Genomic DNA, 21465 nt, shown 5'->3' on the forward strand with positions numbered 1-21465 from the left:
CTCCACCTTTACTTTATCTAGCAAACACTTTTATAGTACTTACTGTATGTGACTGGGGTTTACCCTAAGTGCTTAGGGAATATTAATTTATTTAGTGCCAAGAACTCTGTAGTGAGTGTTGTTAGCATTGCCAATTTATGGATAAGGAAATGAGGCACAGAGGAATTAGGACATCTGCCCCAATATCATACAATAGCTGGGAAAACCCGGATTATCCCAGGCGGTTTGGAACCAGATTCCATGCTCAACTCCCTTTCTACTTACAGCATTAAGTATCTCCAAAATAATAATAGTGATAATAAACAACATTTAAAGCATATCTGACTGATTAGCCAAATGTGCTGCTTTACATCCTGACCTTACCCCACTGTGACAAGGAAACCTCAGTCCCTCTCACCCTTGAGGTACATGAGGAGAGAGAAGAATGTGAGGTAGATAAAGAGACTAACTTCAGAACAAAAGAGAAAGGATTCTTAACACCTTGCTCTGTCAACACTCCTTCTGGTCTAGGTTGACTTACAAAAAAAAAAAAAAAAATCTATGTAAGCATTTTTGACAAAATAATGTCTGTCCAAAAAAAAAAAAAAAGTTAATTGCCACATATTTCAAATGTGTAATCCTGGAGAAATTGGGACCTTAAGCACAGCTGGTGGAAATGTAAATGGTGCAGCCACTACAGAAAACAGTGTGGGGGCCCGTCAAAAAAAAAAAACAAAAAAAAACATAAATTACGATTCAGAAATCCCACTTCTGGGTATATACCTAGCACTTAAAGCAGGAACTTGAAGAGATACTCACACACGCATGTTCACTGCAGCATATTCACAATGGCCAGGAGGTGAAAGCCGCCCCAATGCCCATAGATGAATGGATAAACAAAATATGGCATATACATACGATCGAATATTATTCAGACTTTAAGAAATCTTATATTGCTCTATTAAAGAAAGAAATCCTGTCATATGCCACAACATGGATGAACATAGAGGACATTCTGCTGAGTAAAGCAGACCAATCACAAAAGGACTACTGGAATACTATATGCTTCCACTCACATGAGATAACTAGAGTTGTCAAAATCATGGAAACAATGTATTATGGTGGTTGCTGGGAACTGGAGGAGGGGAATATGGGGAGTTGTTCCATGAGTATAGAATTATGGTTTCATGCAATGAAAAAGTTCTGAAGATCTATCACACAACAATGTGAGTGTAGTTAATACCACTGAACTATCTACTTAAAGGTGGTTAAGAGGATAAATTTCATATTGTGTGGTTTGTTTGTTTTTTACCACAAATAACTTTTTAAAAATGCAATCTCATTTAAAGGATATATCCAGGGCACTTGGGTGGCTCAGTGGGTTAAGCCTCTGCCTTCAGCTCAGGTCGTGATCTCAGGGTCCTGGGATCAAGCCCTGCACTGGGCTCTCTGCTCAGCAGGGGCTGGCTTCCCCACCTCTCTCTGCCTGCCTCACTACATACTTGTGATCTCTGTCAAATAAATAAATAAAAACCTTTTAAAAATATAAAATAATAAGAAAAAATTTTTAAAAAGGATATATCCATCATGATGAATTTCTTTAATGATGCAGGCTTCCAGCGATGATGGGGTACCTTGAGGAATAAACTACCTCTCCTGCTAAGAACTGGAATTATAGGTTTTTTTTTAAGGTTTTATTTATTTATTTGACAGAGAGGAATCACAAGTAGATGGAGAGGCAGATAGAGAGAGAGAGAGAGGGAAGCAGGCTCCCTGCTGAGCAGAGAGCCCGATGCGGGACTCGATCCCAGGACCCTGAGATCATGACCTGAGCCGAAGGCAGCGGCTTAACCCACTGAGCCACCCAGGCGCCCCAAGAACTGGAATTATAGAAGTTGTATTTAAAACAACAAAACAACAAAGGTTGTTTAAAGATCTTCTAGAGCAGCCAAGAATTGAGAGTCTAAGAGCTCAGCAAGAAGGGGAAACACACTGAAGTGACTCCTACATTCTTGACTACTTTTCTTTCTTAGGGCATTGTTGATTTGTGTCTAGGAATATAGAAACCAAGCAATGAGAAACATCCTAGAATTTTTGACAGTTTGATCAGGCTACAGATAAAAAATTTGGAGGTCAAGTCTAGCAAGACAGCTTGGACTTGAAAGCTCTGGGGGATGGGGGGAGGCAGATGGAGAGAAAAGCTGATTCTCCACTGAGGAGGGAGCCCAACACAGGACTCAATCTCAGGTCCCTGAGATCATGACCTAAGCTAAAGGCTGACACTCAACGGATTTGAGCCAACCAGGGACCCCTCACTGGTGAATGCTAAAAAATATTTAAATAAAGAAATTAGGGGTGCCCGGGTGGCTCAGTCATGATTCCAGGATCCTGGGATGGAGCCCCACATGGGGCTCCTTGCTCAGTAGGAAGCCTGGTTCTCCCACTCCCACTCCCCTTGCTTGTGTTCCCTCTCTCACTGTGTGTCTCTCTGTCAAATAAATAAATATAAATAAATAAATAAATAATGAAGAAATTAGACCGATTCTTTCTACTCCCTTTCAGAGCACAGAAACAGAGAAAACATTCCTAATTCATTCTATGAAGACAATATTACCCTAATCCAAAACCAGACAAAGACATTGCAAGAAAATTTCAGACCAGTATCTCTCATGAACATACATACAAAAATCCTCAATAAGATATTAGTAGATTGAATCCAACAATGTATAAAGAGAACTATATGTCACAACAGTCATAGTCTGTTCAGGCTACCATAATAAAATACAGGTCTTCCTCAACTTACCATGGGGTTGTCCCAGTAAACCCACTGTAAATTGAAAATATCATAAATTAAAAATGTGTTTAATACCCATAACCTACCGAACACCCTAGTGTAGTGTAGCCTGTGTTAAACATCCTCAGAACACTTACATTAGCCTGCAGCTGGGCAAAATCTCCTAGCACAAAGCCTATTTTAGAAGAGTGTTGAAGGGGTGCCTGGGTGGCTCAGTGGGTTAAGCCCCGCATTGAGCCCCACGTCTGGCTCTCTGCTCAGCGGGGAGCCTGTTTCCCCCCTCTCTCTGCCTGCCTCTGTGCCTTACTTGTGATTTCTCTCTCTGTCAAGTAAATAAAATCTTAAAAAAAAAAAGGAGTGTTGAATATTTCACATAATTTATTGAATACTATACTGAAAGTGAACAACAGAATGGTCGTGCGGGTACAAAATGGTTGTTAAGTGTATCAGTTGTTTGCCCTTATGACCAAGTGGCTGACTAGAGGCTGCGACTAACTGCTGCTGACCAGTGTCATGAGTGTATCACACCACATACCACTAGCCCAGGAAAACATGAAAATTCAAATTTCAAAGTGTGGTTTCTACCGAATGTCTAGTGCTTTCACACCATCATGACTTTGAAATATTGTTAAGTTGAACCAACATGAAATCAGGGATCCTCTGTACCAGAGACTGGGTAGCCTTTAAACAATAAACTTTATTTCCTGTAGTTCTGGAGGCTAAGAAGTCCAAGACCAAGGCACATACAGAGTTAGTATATGGAAAGGGCTTGATTTCTGGTTCACAGATGGCACCATCTCACCATATCCTCACATGGTAGAAGGGACCAGCTAGCTCTACTAGGCTCTATTAAGGGCACTAATCCCAATCACAAGGGCCCCACCTTCAAGACCTAATTACCTCCTGAACACCCCACTTCCTAATACCATTGTCTTAGGGATTAGAATTTCAACATATGAAATGGTGGAGCATGAACATTTACCTGCCTCTCTGCCACCTTGTAATCTCTGCCTGTCAAATAAATAAATAAATAATATTAAAAAAAAAAGAAAGAAAGAAAAAAAAAGAAGATACAGAGGCAAGTAAGCATATGAAAAGATGTTCAACATGGCAAACTGAAGGAGATACCACGACGCACCTGTTAGAATGGCCAAAATTCACACCACTGACAATACCAGATACTAAAGAGGATGTGCTTCCCCCACTCTCTCTGCCTGCCTCTCCACCTACTTGTTATTGCTGTCAAATAAATAAAATCTTAAAAAAAATAAAAAATACATACATACATAATACTTCCACTCAATCACTAACAAGACTCATGGGCTTGATTTCCCTCCACACCATTTCATTTCAGAAATAGGGTTCAACTGCCTGCTGGACGACTCACAAAATGGCCTTCACAACTTCTGGGTGATTCTACTTCAGTGCAGTTAATGGATAAGATCCAGGGACAGGGAACACATGAATTCATTAACGTATCTGGGGAATGTTGCAAGAGAGGCTTCAGGAATCTAGGTGTGGCTACCTTGATATCTTTTTTTTTTTCTTTTTAAAAATATTTTATTTATTTGACAGCGAAATCACAAGTAGGCAGAGAAATAGGCAGAGAAAGAGGAGGAAGCAGGTTCCCCGCTGAGTAGAGAGCCTGATGTGGGGCTTGATCCCAGGACTTTGGGATCATGACCTGAGCCAAAGGCAGGGGCTTTAACCCACTGAGCCACCCAGGCGCCCCTACCTTTATTTCTGATAGGCTACACTAAACCTGTCTGGTACTTCTTAGCAATAATGACCGCAAAGGGGCTGCAGATGATCTAATCCAACTCCTTAAGTTACAGACGTGAAAACCAGGGCCCTACAAAAATATTTTTCCCCAATATCCCAAGGCCTCTTAGTAAGCGACTTCATGTTTTAGTGACTAGCACCCAGAACTCCTGTCTCCCAATATTTTCATTTTCCCAAAGCTTTGATACTGTTTGGAGAATGCAAAGGAAGAAGGCTTTGATAGACTTCAGTGGAATACAAACCTGCTGGCAACACGTGACCAGAATCTTCAGACAGCTAGGAATGACCAGCACATACAAAGGTAACTGTGAGGCTGTCACCCCAAAGGCAATCCATCTGGGCTTCTGGATGGGCAAGTCAAGCCTTCAGATTCTATTCAAGGCTAATGTCCTAGGAGATTTTTGTTGGATAGGGATTTTGTTAATTTTGGCCTTGGGCTCATCTTTTCCCATTCTCTGATCCTGTTTCCTCATGTGTAAAATAGACATTAAATGCTTCTAACATTACGATTCTAGGAAATGTCAGAATTAAGCACAGTAATATTAGAGAATGAAAGATGAGAAGTAAAAGAATTACACCGAGCAAGTATTTTTAACTGATTAAAGTGAAAGGAAAGGACTTTTTTTAAACCTTAGCTTTAAAAAAAGAAAGAAAGAAAGAAAAACAAACCATTGTATGAGTTTGCTGGGGCTGCCAAAACAGGATACCACAGACTGGGTGGCTACATCAACAGACAACTTCCAGTTCTAGAGAACAGGAGTTTTGGTAGATGTGGTTTCTTCCCTGGCCTCTGTCTTTGCTTTACAGATGACTGTCTTCCCACTGGTCCTCACAGTGTGCATCCCTAGTCTTTTATCTCCAAACTTCCTCTTCTTTGAAGGACCCCAGTCAGACTGGATTAGAGCCCACCTCTTCTAACTTAATCACTTCTTTCAAGGCCTTACCTGCAAATACTGAAAGTCTGAGGTACATGGGGGACATGTGTGTGTATTCCAACAAACGAATCTGGTAGGTTGACAATTCAGCACTCAACAACAATCTATTCTGATGTTCTCTTTTTAAAACACTATGACTGGGGCGCCTGGGTGGCTCAGTGGTTTAAAGCCTCTGCCTTTGGCTCAGGTCATGATCCCAGGGTCCTGGGATCAAGCCCCGCATTGGGCTCTCTGCTGAGCAGAGAGCCTGCTTCCTCTTTTCTCTGCCTACTTGCGATCTCTGTCTGTCAAATAAATAAATAAATAATAAATAAATAAAACACTGTGACCAAGTCCATACTTCTGGAGAGAAAGTATTTTATTTTAAGGCTTTTTATACATTTAGCAAGAGGATACATACTGAATTACATTAGCAGAATTGTATTAATAATAGGTAACTTATACCTGGAGAGTTAGTTAGGATGAAAAACAGTTTTTGTTTCATTAGTCTTCACAAATAGTATTTATTAAGGTAATTTTTGTGATTTCTGTGAAAATACATTATGGAAGATCTTCCTTAAAACAAGTATATAAAAATCTAAAATATCATTAAGATTTCATTAGCATACAATCCCAAACTGAAAAATTTAAAACAGATTAACTTCCTTTTCTATGGGAAGATGTGCTGAAAAGAGCTAATTTTACTGTTTGAACCTGATTAATTGTTCACCATACCTTCCCCACAATGAATGAAATCTAGCTCTCAGAGGGCAAAACTCACAAAATTCAATAGTCAGGCTGTCTTAGAATTCCACTTAATGATGTTTAGGTTTGATTAACTAGCTGTTTTAATTATAATTTCAAGTCTTATAGATACAGAAATTCTATTTTTTCCAGAACAAACTTGCATATCCTTATAATATGAAAGGGAAGAAAACAGATTTTAACTGTTGATTCCTTTTACTTTTTGAGCTTAGTGACTGACATTTTTTTCCCCCTTCTCCTTCACAGCCTGGCATTCATCTGATTCATTAGCTTCTCCAATTTGATTGCTAGGGACATGTTTCCTTTAATCTTCAATTTTCCTGACATGAATGCCATTGTTGGTTTTAGTTTCCCTAAAATGAGAAAATGAGAGAAGGAAAAGCAACCATTAGTACCCTTAGGGAGATACCACTTCAAGAACATGCATTATAAAAAGAACCTTCTTGAGTTCTATAATCCTCTGAAGTGCACAAGTTTCTATTCCAGAATTTTTTTAATCAATATCTTGGGAATCCCAATTCCTAGACTTAGATGTTAACAATATCTTATAATATGACATAATGTAAAAACAATCAGCAAAGATTATACCAAAAAGATGAAGATGCAACATTTACACACCAGTTACAGCACATTAAAGGATACACAGCCCTCAGATGAACTGTAGTAAACAAATACTATTTTAGTTAATTTTCCAATCTATTATACAGTTCATTAAACTTTTAACATTTCAGGTTTAGATTTTTTTAAAAACCAAAAGGTATAAATGCATATAATATTCTTAAGAAGTTATCATTAAAAACATAGTGTATGAGCAACAAAAGTATGTGTTAGCACAGAAATGCCAGGATGTAAAACGGGAGCATTACAGCAGAACTGTAGTCATTAACAACATAAAAGGAACAGAAGCTCCATGGAGGGAGGAGTCTGTATTTGCTACTCTTATTCCAGTGCTAGTACATAGTCAGGCACCCAGCGCAAATAATGAGGAAACTGAGGCTCAGAGAATATTTGACTTGCCCAATGTCACACAGCTTATATACGACACACTGGATTTCAAAGCCAGGTGTTTCAGATTCCTTTTTTCTTTTTTTTAAAAGATGTTATTTATTTGACAGAGAGAGAGAGAAAGAGAATGCACACATGTGAGCAGGGGAAGAGAGAGAGGATAAAGGAGAAGGAAAGAATCTCCAGCAGACCCTGAGCTGGGCATGAAGCCCAACGTGGGGCTCGATCCCATGACCCTGAGATCACAACCTGAGCCTAAATCAAGAGTTAACCAATGGAACCACCCAGGTGCCTCTAATTCTTAATAGTTTTCTGAGCTATACGATGCTAATTTATATATATAGATATCTCCAGCAGGCACGATATGTGTCTGGTGCATTAGTAAACTTCTACTTGCCCACACAAAAATGGGCTCTTTGTAGAAAAAAAAAAAAAAAGCATGTGTTAATGTATTTATACATGTTGAGATATTAAACACCTTTAAATTATTCAATGTAGGGGTTGTAACAAAGCATTATAGTTTGTTTAAGGATAGAAAGAATCAAGCCCAATTCTTTAACGAATAAACAGGTGTACATTGCTCCACGGAATTGTGATGTTAAATACCTAAATTTACAAATCATAAACCAAGGAATAGTTTTGATTTATACAGAAGACAGGAAAATCTTTGTTCTTTACAGGAACAGAACGGCTCCTCCAAAAATTTAACAAACACTAACATCTGGGAGCTTTTCTGCTGAAAAACAGGGTCCCTCTTCTGTCACCCTGCTTCACTGCAGGGTTTCACAACCCAGGAGACCACAAGCCCTGCTCACACATACACAGCTTCTCCAGCTTTATGGAGCCCTGCCTATAAAGACAAATGGAAATCAAATGGAGACAAAAAAAAAAAAACAAGAAATAAAAGCCATTTGGCAGGCACTGAAGAAAGCTAAACAGAGTAAAAAAATAAAAAATTTCACAGTTTGTGTCCTTATTGATAAGAGAACATATAAAAGCAATGAATCAAGAGAATACTGGAGAAAGGGGGAAGAAGAGAAGTGCAGGGAAGAGGGAGAAAATAGAGGAGACAACCTAAATGGGTAGGGGAGGAGAATGAGAGGGAGAGAAACAGTAGAAGGGAAATGGAATGGGATCCAGTGAGTGAAAAGGGGGCAGTAAGAGAAGAAGAAACAGTGACCACATGGTGAAATCCTAGAAATTAAAAATTTGAGGGATAGTATTAAAATACAATAGGAGAGAGGCACTTGTAGATCCTCTGGTCACACAGGTCTTCTCCATTGCTACCATCCCTCTCCCACTACTACAAAAGTCTCTCTCCATGCACCACCCCTGTAATACTCTTTCCATTTTTTTTTTTTTTTTAAGATTTTATTTATTTATTTGACAGACAGAGATCACAAGTAGGCAGAGAGGCAAGCAAAGAGAGAGAGAGAGGGAAGCAGGCTTCCCGCGGAGCAGGGAGCCCGATGCGGGGCTCGATCCCAGGACCCTGAGATCATGACCCGAGCCGAAGGCAGCAGCCCAAACCACTGAGCCACCCAGGCGCCCCCGTAATACTCTTTCCAAATAAAGTTTCTCCTTACTCTTTAAAAAAACATGGTAGGTAAAAATAAGGTGAGCCAATCTCTCCCAAAGTAAAAAAGTTATATTAAGGCATATGCAATACAAGAAGGAGACGGTCAAAGATTGAATCAAAGATCGTATGTTTTCTCTAGAAAGTGAGAACTGAAAGAAATATCAAAGAAATAATTTAAGATACATTCCCAAGGAACCTATCAAGTACCCAGGAAAATGAAAGAAAAAAAGAAAAAAAGACCACACTACCTTGCATCATGATGAAATTTCAAACCACAACAGAGAAAGAGAGCATTCCGATTCCAAAGTTTTTAGAAAGAAGAGAGGATGGATCCAAAAGATTAAGAAAAAAGGTATCATTCAATTCTCAATGGTAATCTTAGAAGATGGAGCAATAGCTTCATGATTCTTTTTTTTTTTTTAATGAGTCTATTCATTTGTTGATTTGAGAGAAACAGAGAGCATGTAAGCGGGGAAGGAGCAGAGGCGGAGGGAAAGGGGAAGAAACTCCAACAGACTTCACACCAATTGGTGTGAAGACCAATTGGTATGGAGACCAATGTGGGGCTCGATCCCTCAACCCTCAGATCATGACACGTACAGAAATCAAGAGCTAGGCACTTAAACCAACTGAGCCACAGGCACCCCCTGGCCTCACATTTCTGAAGAAAAATGAGTTTCAACCCAAAAAGCTCTACCCAGCCAAATAATGTGTTGGTAGAATACAAGTAGTTTTAGATACTCACAAAATACTGCCTCTTATGTATCTTGTCTCATGAAGCTACTGGAGAATGTGTGTAACCAAAAGAGGATATAAACCAAGAAAGAACATGGGACACAGGAAATAAAGACATTCAGTGCAGAAAAGAGTTAAAAATTGCTAGGATCACAGCTGTGTAGCAGGCTTAATAAGTCTATCTATCTATTATAACAAGACAAAGAGCTCCAGGAAAAAAGCAGACCGACAGGTAACCTAACACATTTGGCAGAGTGGAAAACTGTATCAAAAGGTTGTGGGAAGCGTACAGAAAGATTCTGCTTAGTTACTTTATACTTATTTTAGTGGGGGGAAAAATAGGACAATTACTTATGTCCAGGAAAAAGAAAAGTTCTCTGAGAAGAAACACAGTAATAGTATACTATTTGACTCAGCAGCAAACTATACCAGAATCATAATCATTTAAACCTAAGTATTGATTTAAGCAAAAACAGTGATAGAATTATATTGGGGGGATGGGTAAGGGGCAGGTAAAGCAACATCAAGGTGCTGTAAGAGGACTTAAATCTCACTTATCAGTCTTTAGATTAATGAATCTAAACAAAACAGTGTAAATATATATCTAACATTGAGAAATATGATTACTTTGGAAAAGGTGCAGTTACACAATGAAAGAGATACCAAAGAGACCTGAAGGTGATCACTTCTGTGCTGTGGAAGGGGGAAAGGCCAAAGAACACCTTTTAAAAATACATACTTTGGGGCACTTGGCTGGCTCAGTTAGTGGAGTGTGTAACTCTTTATCTTGGGGTCATGAGTTCAGACCCCATGTTGGCTGTAGAGATTACTTACAGAACAATTTTTCTGAAGATTTTATTTATTGGACAGACAGAGACACCAAGAGAAGGAACACAAGTAGGGGGAGTGAGAGAGGGAGAAGCAGGCTTCCTGCTGAGCAGGAAGCCCTGTGTGGGGGCTTGATCCCAGGACCCCGGGATCATGACTGGAGCCAAAGGCAGACACGTAACAAATGAGCCACCCAGATGTCCCAAAAATTTTTAATAAAATAAAAATAGGTACATTAAAGATTGAGGTGAAATTCACATGACATAAAATTAACCATTTTAAAGTGAATAATTCAGAACTTAAATTTAAGTATAGTCACAAGATTGTACAACCACTACCTCTATCTTGTCCCAAAACATTTCCATCCCCCAAAAGGAAACCCTGTACCCACTATGTATTAACAATTCTCCTCCTTCTAGACCCTGGCAACCACCAATCAGCTTTCTGTTTCTATGAATTTACCTATTTTAGTGTTTCATATGAAAGAATTCATACAATATGTGATCTTTTGTCAGGCTTCTTTTGCTTATTAAGTTTTCAAGGTTCATCCACATTGTATGATGAATAAGTACTTCATTTCTTTTTATGGCTAAATAATATTTCATTACACACACACAAATAATTTATTGATTCATCCGTTGATGGCCATCTGTGGTTTTTCCCACCTTCTGCCTATTGTGAACAGTGCTGCTATGAACATGTGTATATACATATTTGAGGGTCTATTTTCTTTTGAATGTGGGAGTGGAAATGCTGGGATAAATGGATCTCCACGTCCAAACAAATGAGGTTAGGTTTCTACTTGTACTTCTATGTACACACCATATACAAATATTAGTTCAAAATGGGTCAGAGACCTAAATGGGAGAGCTAAATCTAAACACCCTCAAAAAAGGGGTACCAGACTTGCTCAGTCAGAAGAGCAAGTGACTTCTGATCTCGGGATTGTAAGCCTGAGCTCCACTGTTGGGTGCAGAGATTATTTTAAAAAATAAAATCTTAAAAAAATAAAAATAGGGGCCCCTGGGTGGTGCAATCAGTTAAGTGTCAGACTCTTGGTTTCGGCTCAGGTTGTAATCTCAGGTTTGTGCAACTGAACCCCATGTTGGGTCCCAGTGTAGAGTCTGCTTGAGTTTCTCTCTCCCCTGTCCTTCTGCCCCTCCCCTCTGTGTTCTCTAAAACAAATAAATAAATCTTTAAAAATATTAAATAAGATAAAAACCCTCTGGGGTGCTTGGGTGGCTCAGTTAGTTAAGTGTCTGACTCTTGATTTTGACTCAGGTCATGATCTCAGGGGTGTAAGATCAAGTCCCATGTCAGGCTCTGCGCTGGGCATGGAGTCTGCTTAAGATTCTCTCTTGGGGCGCCTGGGTGGCTCAGTCGGTTAAGCATCTGCTTTCGACTTAGGTCATGACCTTGGGTCCTGGGATTGAGCACCACCTTTGGCTCCAGCTCCCTGCTCAGTGGGGAGTTGGCTTCTCTCTCTGTCCCTTCCTTCCCACTCATGCTCTCTCTCAAATAAATAATATCTTTAAAAAAAGATTCTCTCTCTTCCTCTCCCTCTGTCCCCAACCTCTCTCTCTAAAAAAAACCCAAAAAACAAAAAACCCTCAGGGTGCTGGGTGGCTCAGTCATTGAGCATCTGCCTTCAGCTCAGGCCATGATCCCCAGGGTCCTAGGATTGAGCCCTATGTCGGGCTCCCTGCTCAGTGAAGGTCCTGTTTCTCCCTCTCCCCCTCTTCCTGTTTGTGCTCCCTCTCTCGCTGTCTCTCTCTCTCTGTCAAATAAGTAAATAAATAAATCTTTTTTTTAAAGAGTAAATCGAAAATCTTTAAAACAGGTTTAAGGGGCGCCTGGGTGGCTCAGTGGGTTAGGCCGCTGCCTTCGGCTCAGGTCATGATCCCAGGGTCCTGGGATTGAGCCCCGCATCGGGCTCTCTGCTCAGCCGCGAGCCTGCTTCCTCCTCTCTCTCTGCCTGCTTGTGATCTCTGTCAAATAAATAAATAAAATCTTTGAAAAAAAAAAAAAGATTTTAAAAACAGGTTTAAGATTCTTAGATATGACAATGGAAGCACAAGCAACAGAAGAAAAAAATCCACAAAATGGACTTCATAAAAATAAAAAATTTTGCGTTTCAAACTATATCATCAAAAAAGTGAAAAGAGGGGCGCCTGGGTGACTCAGTGGATTAAGCCGCTGCCTTCGGCTCAGGTCATGATCTCAGGGTCCTGGGATCGAGCCCCGCATTGGGCTCTCTGCTCAGCGGGGAGCCTGCCTCTCCCTCTCTGTCTGCCTCTCTGCCTACTTGTGATCTCTCTCTGTCAAATAAACAAATAAAATCTTAAAAAAAAAAAAAAAGTGAAAAGATAACCCAAAAAACTGAGAGACCATATCTGCAAATAATACACTTCATAAAGGATATCCTCTTTATATCTGAGCTCTATAAAGAATTCTTAAAACTCAGTAAAAAAAAGACAACCCAATTAAAATGTGCAAAGGACCCAAAGAGATGTTTCTTCAAGGATGATGTACATGTAACCAATAAGCACATGAGAAAATGCTGAACACATCATTAGTCATTAGGAAAATGCAAATCAAAGCCACATGCGGTATCACTTCACACCCACTAGGATGGCTATTAAAACAAAAACGAAAATAAGGAGTGCTGGGAAGGGCAAGAACACAAAGAAACAGAAACCTCACACAACTGCTGGTAGGAATGTCAAGGCAGATATGCTGGGGAAAAGTTTAGCAGTTCTTCAAAGAGTGAAACAGATTTACCACATGACCCAGCAATGCAAGAGAAATGAAAACCTAAGTCCACTCAGAAACTTGGACACAAATGTTTACAGCAGCATTACTCATAATAGCCAAAGAGTGGAAATAACCCAAATGTCTGCTAACAGGTGAAAGGATAAACTAATTATGGCATATTTCTATGATGGAATATTATTCAGTCATAAAAATCAATGAAGTACTGATACATGCTATAACTTAGATGAACCTTGAAAACGTTATGCCAAATGAAAGGTGCCACACACAAAGGTTTTATTTTGTATGATTCCATTTATATGAACTATCTAGAATAGGCAAATCCATAGAGAGAAAGAGGAAAAACATATGACTTGTTGCCAGGGGATGGGGGAGGCCAGAATGAAGAGTGTTACTTACATGCCATGGCGTGTTCTTCTGGGGGCGATGAGTAAGTTTTGAAATAAACAAGTGATGTTTGCACAGGACTGTGCATCACTAAATTAAATACCACTGAAGAGTATATACTTTAAAATGGTTAATCATATGTTATATGAATTCAATCTCCATTTTTGAAAAAAAGAAAAAAGTATCAATACATTCTACATCAAGAATGAAATTTGGGGGTGCTTGGGTGGCTCAGTTGGTTAAGGGTCTGGTTTCGGCTCAGGTCATGATCCCAGGCTCCTGGGATTGAGCCCCACATCAGGGGAGCCTGCTTCTCCCTTTCCCTCTGCCCCACCCCCCATGCGCTTTTTCTCTCCAAAAAAATCTTAAAAAAAAAAAAAAAGTGAAAGTTGAACACATACTAAAAGAAAAAACATGCTGAAAGAAGCTAGTCACAAAAAAATCACATATTATACTATTCTGTTCAAATGAAAGTCCAGAAAAGGGAAACTATGAGACAAAAAAGTAGATCAGTGGTTGCTTAGAGCTGAAAGCAGGTTGATAGGGGATATGAGGTTAACAGCAAATGGGTAAACAGTTTCTTTTTGAGGTGATGAAAACGTTCTAAAACCAACTGTGGTGCTTTTACTGCTGGCTTTTTTACTGGCTGCAAATACCTGTGAATATGCTAAGAACTACTTAACTGTACACTTTAGATGGATGAATTGTATGATAAGTGAATTATTCCTCAATAAAGCTGTTAAAAAAATAAAAGCGACTGTTACATATAACAATAAACTGAATTAGTAATTAAAAATGTTCCAACAAAAAATCCCAGGTCCAAATAGCTTCACCGTTTTTTCACAGGATACAAAATCAATACACAAAAATTAACTGTATTTATGTATACTAGGAACAGATAATTTAAAAATAAAATTAAAGACAATAATTCCATTCACAATAGCATGAATAAAATACTTAGGGGAAAAAGCATGAACCATAAAAGAGAGAGAGAATTGATGGATTAGACTTTATCAAATCTAAAAAACTTTCATAACTCAAAAGACATCATTAAGAAAATGAAAAGAGGGGCTCCTGGGTGGCTCAGTGGGTTAAAGCCTCTGCCTTTGGCTCAGGTCATGATCTCAGGGTCCTGGGATCCTGTCGGGCTTTCTGCTCAGCAGGGAGCCTGCCCCCCCACCCCCCGCCGCCTCTGCCTGCCTCTCTGCCTACTAGTGATCTCTGTCAAATAAATAAATAAAATCTTTAAGAACAACAACAAAAAAAGAAAATGAAAAGATAAGTCACAGAGAAGATTTTTGCAAATCACATACATCTAGAATTTATAAAGAATCTTGCAATTTAATAAAAAAAGTCAAGTCAATTTACAGATGAGCAAGTTTTGAACAGTTCATCAATGTAAATAGCTATTTAGCACATTAAAAGCTGCTCAACATTAAGGAAATACAAATTAAAATCACAATGAGATACCACCACACACTCACTCTAATGGCTATAATACCAAAGACACTGCCATTTGTGACAACATGGATGAACCTAGACCCAGAAAGTCAAGTATGTGTGATCTCACTTACAGTGGAATCCAGTAACGGAGAGTAAAATGGTGGTAGCCAGAGTTGGGAGTGAGAGAAATGGGGAGATGTTGGTCAAAGGGTACAAACTTTCAGCTCTAAGATGAATAATTCCTGGGGATCTAATGCACAGCATGGTGACTGAAGTTAATAATACTATATTGCATATTTGAAATTTGCTAAGAGTAGATCTTAAAACCTTCTCACTACAAACATAAAAAAGGTAATTATGTGGGATGACAAATGTGTTAATTAACTTGACTACAGTAAATTTTTTTTTTTTAAAGATTTTATTTATTTATTTGACAGAGAGAGAGGAGGAAGCAGGCTCCCTGCTGAGCAGAGAGCCTGATACGGGACTTGATCCCAGGACCCTGAGATCATGACCTGAGCCGAAGGCAGCGGCTTAACCCACTGAGCCACCCAGGCGCCCTTGACTACAGTAATTTAACAATGTATATATACACATGCATCAAATCATTGTTTTATACCTTAAATATATATAGCTTTTGTCAAGAACACCTTAATAAAGCTGTTCAAACAAACAAACACTAGTAAGTTTTGGTGAGAATTTGGAGAAATGGGAGCCTTCACACATTACGAATGAGAAGGTAAAATCAGTACAGCCACTGAGCCTTCACACATTACTAATGAGAAGGTAAAATCAGTACAGCCACTTTAGTATATGTGCTGCCGAAGCGAGCACAGTACAGCCACTTTAGCAAATGGTTTGACAGTTTCTCAAAAAAGCTATCAACTTACCATATGACCCACCAATTCCACTCTTAGGAATCTATCTAAGAGAAATGAGAATATACAACCACCCAAATACATGCATGACCATACTCAGAGCAGCATATTCATAACAGCTGAAAACCTAAAATAATCCAAATGCCCACCAGCTGGTGAGTGGATAAGTAATATGTAGAATAGCCACACAGTAAAATACTATTCAGCAATAAAAAGGAAATGAATTACTGATACATGCTACAACATAAATGGATGAATCTCAAAAGCCTTATGGTAAGTGAAGACAGATACAAACGACTATACACTGTGTATTTCATTTATATCAACTACCCAGAAATCTATAAGAGACAGAAAGCAAATCAGCGTTTGGCTAGCTGAGGGTAAAAATGGGGAATGATTACAAAGAGACATGAAAGAATTTTCTGGGGTGACGGAAATTTCTCCAACTAGATTATACGTGATGGCTGTACAACTCTATAAATCTATACTGGTTGGATTTTATGACATGTAAATTATACCTCAATAAACTGTTTTTTTTTAAAGATTTTATTTATTTGTCAGAGAGAAGAGGGAGAGAGAGCGAGCACAGGCAGACAGAATGGCAGGAAGAAGCAGAGGGAGAAGCAGGCTCCCTTCCGAGCAAGGAGCCCAATGTGGGACTCGATCCCAGGACGCTGGGATCATGACCTGAGCTGAAGGCAGCTGCTTAACCAACTGAGCCACCCAGGCGTCCCTCAATAAAACTGTTTTTAAAATAACTTTAAAAATAGCTAGTAAGCACAATATCCTATATATAATATCTCCTCTCTATACATTAAACAGGTAATCAATCCCCTACAGTTTTCTTTCTATGAAAATGTTTTACCCTACAGTGGCCTCTACTGGCCAAAAGGAGATTTTGATTAGATGAGTACTAGTTGCTTGAAGTTTCTTTACTTATAAAGTATCCACTATATAAATTAGGTCAGAAATGGCTAGGCTTTTTTTTTTTTTTTTTTTAAGATTTTTTAAATTTATTTATTTGACAAAGAGAAATCACAAGTAGATGGAGAGGCAGGCAGAGAGAGAGAGAGGGAAGCAGGCTCCCCGCCGAGCAGAGAGCCCGATGCGGGCCTTGATCCCAGGACCCTGAGATCATGACCCGAGCCGAAGGCAGCGGCCCAACCCACTGAGCCACCCAGGCGCCCTTTTTTTTTTTTGTAAGATTTTATTTATTTATTTGACAGACAGAGATCACAAGTAGACAGAGAGACAGGCGTTGGGGCGGGGGACAGGTTCCCTGCTGAGCAGAGAGCCCGATGTGGGGCTCAATTCAAGGACCCTGGGATCATGAGCTGAGCGGAAGGCAGAGGCTTTAACCCACTGAGACACCCAGGAGCCCCTGGCTGTGGTTTCTTAAAAGAGAAACCATACTAGGATATAAGGTCTAAACTGTGCCCCTTCAAAGGAGAGCAGATGGGATGAAGAGTAGGAACAAAAGGACATAAGAAGCAGAAGTAAATTCACTGTCAATGTAAGAAACCTTTTAAGAGGGGTGCCTGGGTGGCTCAGTGAGTTAAGCCTCTGCCTTTGACTCAGGTCATGATCCCAGCGTCCTGGGATTGAGCCCCGCACATGGGGCTCTCTGCTAGGCAGGAGCCTGCTTCCTCCTCTCTCTCTGCCTGCCTCTCTGCCTACTTGTGATCTCTGTCAAATAAGTAAATAAAATCTTTAAAAAAAAAAAAAAAAGGAAATCTTGTAAGAATATATTTTTTTCTTTTAGTTACTCATTTATCTGACTTCCCACAGTCAACGCAGAAGCACATTCACAGACAGATATAAATGGAAAACCCATTATTTTTTTTAAAAAAGATTTTACTGGGGCGCCTGGGTGGCTCAGTGGTTTAAGCCTCTGCCTTCGGCTCAGGTCATGATCTCAGGGTCCTGGGATCGAGCCCCACATCAGGCTCTCTGCTTGGCGGGGAGCCCGCTTCCCCCTCTCTCTCTGCCTGCCTTCTTGTGATCTCTATCAAATAAATAAATAAAAATCTTTAAAAAAAAAAAAGATTTTACTTATTTTTTTGATGGAGAGAGATCACAACAAGTAGGCAGAGAGGCAGGCAGAGAGAGAGGAGGAAGCAGGCTCCCTGTCAAGTAAAGTCCCATGCGGGACTCAATCCCAGGACCCGGAGATCATGACCTGAGCTGAAGGCAGAGGCTTTAACCCACTGAGCCACCCAGGCGCCCCTGGAAAACCCATTATTATAGGTTGATGTTACATAATAAAATTAAATTTAATAAGTCATTTGACTTTTTTCACCTTTGGAGGACAGAGTAGCATCATGATTAAAAGAGCATGAGCCTAAAAGCTTGGATTCAAATTTTGACTTCAACATTTCTTCACTGTGTGATCTTGAGTTTACTGTTTAATCCAATGGTGCCTCAGTCTTCATTTTTATAAAATGGAGAAAACATTTTATCTCAAAGCATTGCTTGTTAAATTGCTTAACTCATAGTAACCACACAATGCATATTAGTTGTAATTATTGGTATTTCAGTTTAGAAATTGATAATTTTTATTTTAAATGATCTTTAAGTTCAAAATATTACTTTTTATAAAATATAAATTTGCCAACATTTACTGAGCATCTCGTATGTCCAAAGCACTTTAAGTTTTATGAAGACATAGTTGTTAGAATACTGAAACACTAAAGGCACTACTGAAAACAACTGAAGAGATCGTTATTAACACTGAAAGATGTTACAATGTGTGAGTGAAAAAGATCACCAAACAGTGGTAATGCTATAATCCTGTTTTTAAAAGCACTTGTGTATATTTATACATATTCACAAAGTATGTATGACTCTAAACCAAAATCGACTAATGGTTGACTTCTCAGTAGTGAGATAAAGAAGTATCTTTATTTTGCTTAGGGGTGCTTGGGTGGCTCAGTCGGGTAGGTGGCTGACTCTTCATCTCAACTCAGGTCATTATCTCATGGTCCTGGGATCCAGTCCGTGTTGGGCTCCACACTCAGCAGAGACACTGCTTGAGATTTTCTCTCCCTGTGCCCCTCCCCCTGTTCACATGCTCTCCCTAAAATAAATAAATAAATCTTAAAAAACAATAAAAAGAACTATTTTTATTTTGTGTCTTTTTAAAAAGATTTTATTTATTTGACAGAGATTATAAGCAGGCAGAGAGGGAGGAATGGAAGCAGGCTCCCAGCTGAGCAGAGAGCCCAATGCAGGGCTTGATCCCAGGACCGTGGGGTCATGACCTGAGCCCAAGACAGAGACTTTAAACCACTGAGCCACCCAGGTGCCCCTTTGTTTTGCTATTTTCTTAACTGTATTTTCTGATTTTGTACCATGAGTTATTTACACTACTGTAAAAAAAAAAAAAAAAAAGTTGGGGCACCTGGGGGGCTCAGTCAGTTAAAATGTCTGATTCTTGGTTTCAGCTTAAGTCATGATCTCATGGGTTGCAAAACTAAGTTCTGCACTGAGCTGTGCACTCAGGCAGAGTCTGCTGGAAGATTCTCTCCCTCTGCTCCTGCCCCCATTCTTGCACTCTAAAATAAATAAATCTTAAAAAATAAATAAAAGGGAAAGTAGAAGGGACCTCAATGATTAGCAACATACACACACTGTCTCAGATGGTAGGTAGGCCATTAGCATCCTGGATTAGAACTGGAAAGCAGTGAGCGTCTGGGGGCTCAGTAGGTAGGGCAGCTACCGTCAGCTTGGGTCACGATTCTGGGGTTCTGAGTGCATCTGGCACCCTGCTCAGCAGCGAGTCTGCTTCTCCCTCTGCCCCATCTCCCTGCTCGTGTGCTCTCTCTCTCAAAAATAAATAAAAGTTAAAAAAAAAAAAGGAATTGGAAAGCAAGATCTACAGGGCACAGAGTACACACTGTGATTTTTGGGAATGTATAAAGATTAAAACAGAACAAAGAATTAATCAGATTTACAGATCATTAAGTGAATTTTTTTGGTTAGAATGCTATAATGCTTTAGTTTGAAGTGTTGTTTCTAAATACATGTGATAATTACCATTTGGAGTAGTATCTTAAGAGTAGAAAATAGAAAAAATTATCCTTAAAATTCTCTGGCACAGTTAGAGGTACATGGGAAGAAGACTACACAAAAGGTTCTCTTGCTTAGGGATTCCACAGAAAGCAGGATCATGGAGCCACGAGAGAGGGCCTCTGATTCCTGTTACAGTCATGGCATGATCAAAGCAGGACCTTACTCTCAATAAATGAGGTACAGCTGAGTTCAGCACCTCCTGTGTCCCAGGTGTTACTGGAAGGGGCTATGTCTTAGTCCAACCAGTAGAAATAAAGTCCACCTAGGAGTCCTTTTAAATCACCTCTCTATTTTCAAGATTATCTTATGGGCTTCTCAGTCACTCAAAAAAGAAATTCTGACTTCGACTTTCCCATTGTTGGCTGAACAGTAAGAACTTAACCAAACAGTAAGACCCACCTTCTGAAGACTATGTGCTCTTTAACATCAACAGCTGCTAAGATTCTATGGCTATGAACACAAGTCTTGATTATTTGGAAAGGAATAAAGTTAGAACTAAATTTTCCCTGAACAATCAGTAAGTTAATAAAATTTAAAACTCACCTGAAAACATTTTTACAAAATCATCAGTAGACATACTCATCACCACATCTGCCTGTTCAGAGGGCTCTCCATATCCGACATTCCCACCTTTGCTTTTAAGATCAAGAAACCATGTTCCACCATCTTCACCTGCACAAAATACAGAGATATAGAAAACAATGCCGAAGAAGCCTTGTTGTTCTTAAACTTAATAGCTGCTAAAGTTAGAATAATTTTACATAATGCTGTTTTCCTGGTTAAAACCCTCAGGCCACTATCAAATTCAATAACTATTAAGTATTTCCGTGCCAGGCATGGGGCTAGGCTCTGACGTCCCTGAAGTAACATGGTTCTTACACAAGACAAAGCAGAGCCAGGCAAGCCCCATGGAAGGTGAGACTGGAAAGTCAGGTGAGAATTAGGCAAATGAGGAACTGAAACGAGTGTGGGAGGACTGAAGGTAGAAAGAGAATGACCTGTGGCATGAGATGAGCTCATGAAGCAGTCCAGAGGCAGGGGCAGTGGGCCAAGTCAAAGTACTTACTCCTTCCGTGGCACATCCCTTACGATAAAGTCAGTATCGTAAGGGATATGCCATGGAAGGGGAATGACATAAGGCTGGTATTTCAAATCAATCACCCTAATATCAGGGTGGAGAATATATTGTTGAGGGATAAAGAGGATGCAAAAGGCAAGTTAGGATGGTTGTTAGGGTAGTTTGAGAACTTGAGGATGTGTGCCTGGACCAGGACTGTGGCCGTGGGAACAGGGAGAAGTGGGCATATTTGAGAGATAACTTCAAAGCAGAAACACAAAACTCGGTAAATGAACAGGATGAGGAAAAGGTATGCAGAGTGCGTAAGAAATGATTTGCTAGTTTTTGGCTCAGGAAACCGGGTAAGTGTGGATGTATTTTGTACTGAGAGAGGACTACTGAGGAAGAGCAGATTGAATAGGCAGTGTCCAAGCCAGGTGTTGGGAATGGTGAGCTGTTTTAGACATTTTCAGATT

The 21465-nt window shown here is 39.7% G+C and overlaps 1 protein-coding gene across 1 annotated transcript in view; it reads right to left on the bottom strand.

Moving 5' to 3' along the window:
* Positions 1–5830: 5830 nt before the first annotated feature.
* The window catches only part of HSDL2 (hydroxysteroid dehydrogenase like 2), a 60643-nt gene continuing 45008 nt past the window's right edge, over positions 5831–21465 (bottom strand). The window contains exons 10-11 of the mRNA XM_032307788.1: positions 20476–20604; positions 5831–6587 (exon numbers count right to left, since the gene is read on the bottom strand). Coding sequence (XP_032163679.1) covers positions 6475–6587; positions 20476–20604 — 242 coding nt within the window. The 3' untranslated portion in view covers positions 5831–6474. The remainder of the gene's footprint in view (positions 6588–20475; positions 20605–21465) is intronic.

The sequence above is a fragment of the Mustela erminea genome, chromosome 12 (genome assembly GCF_009829155.1).
Source record: "Mustela erminea isolate mMusErm1 chromosome 12, mMusErm1.Pri, whole genome shotgun sequence".
NCBI lineage: Eukaryota > Metazoa > Chordata > Mammalia > Carnivora > Mustelidae > Mustela > Mustela erminea.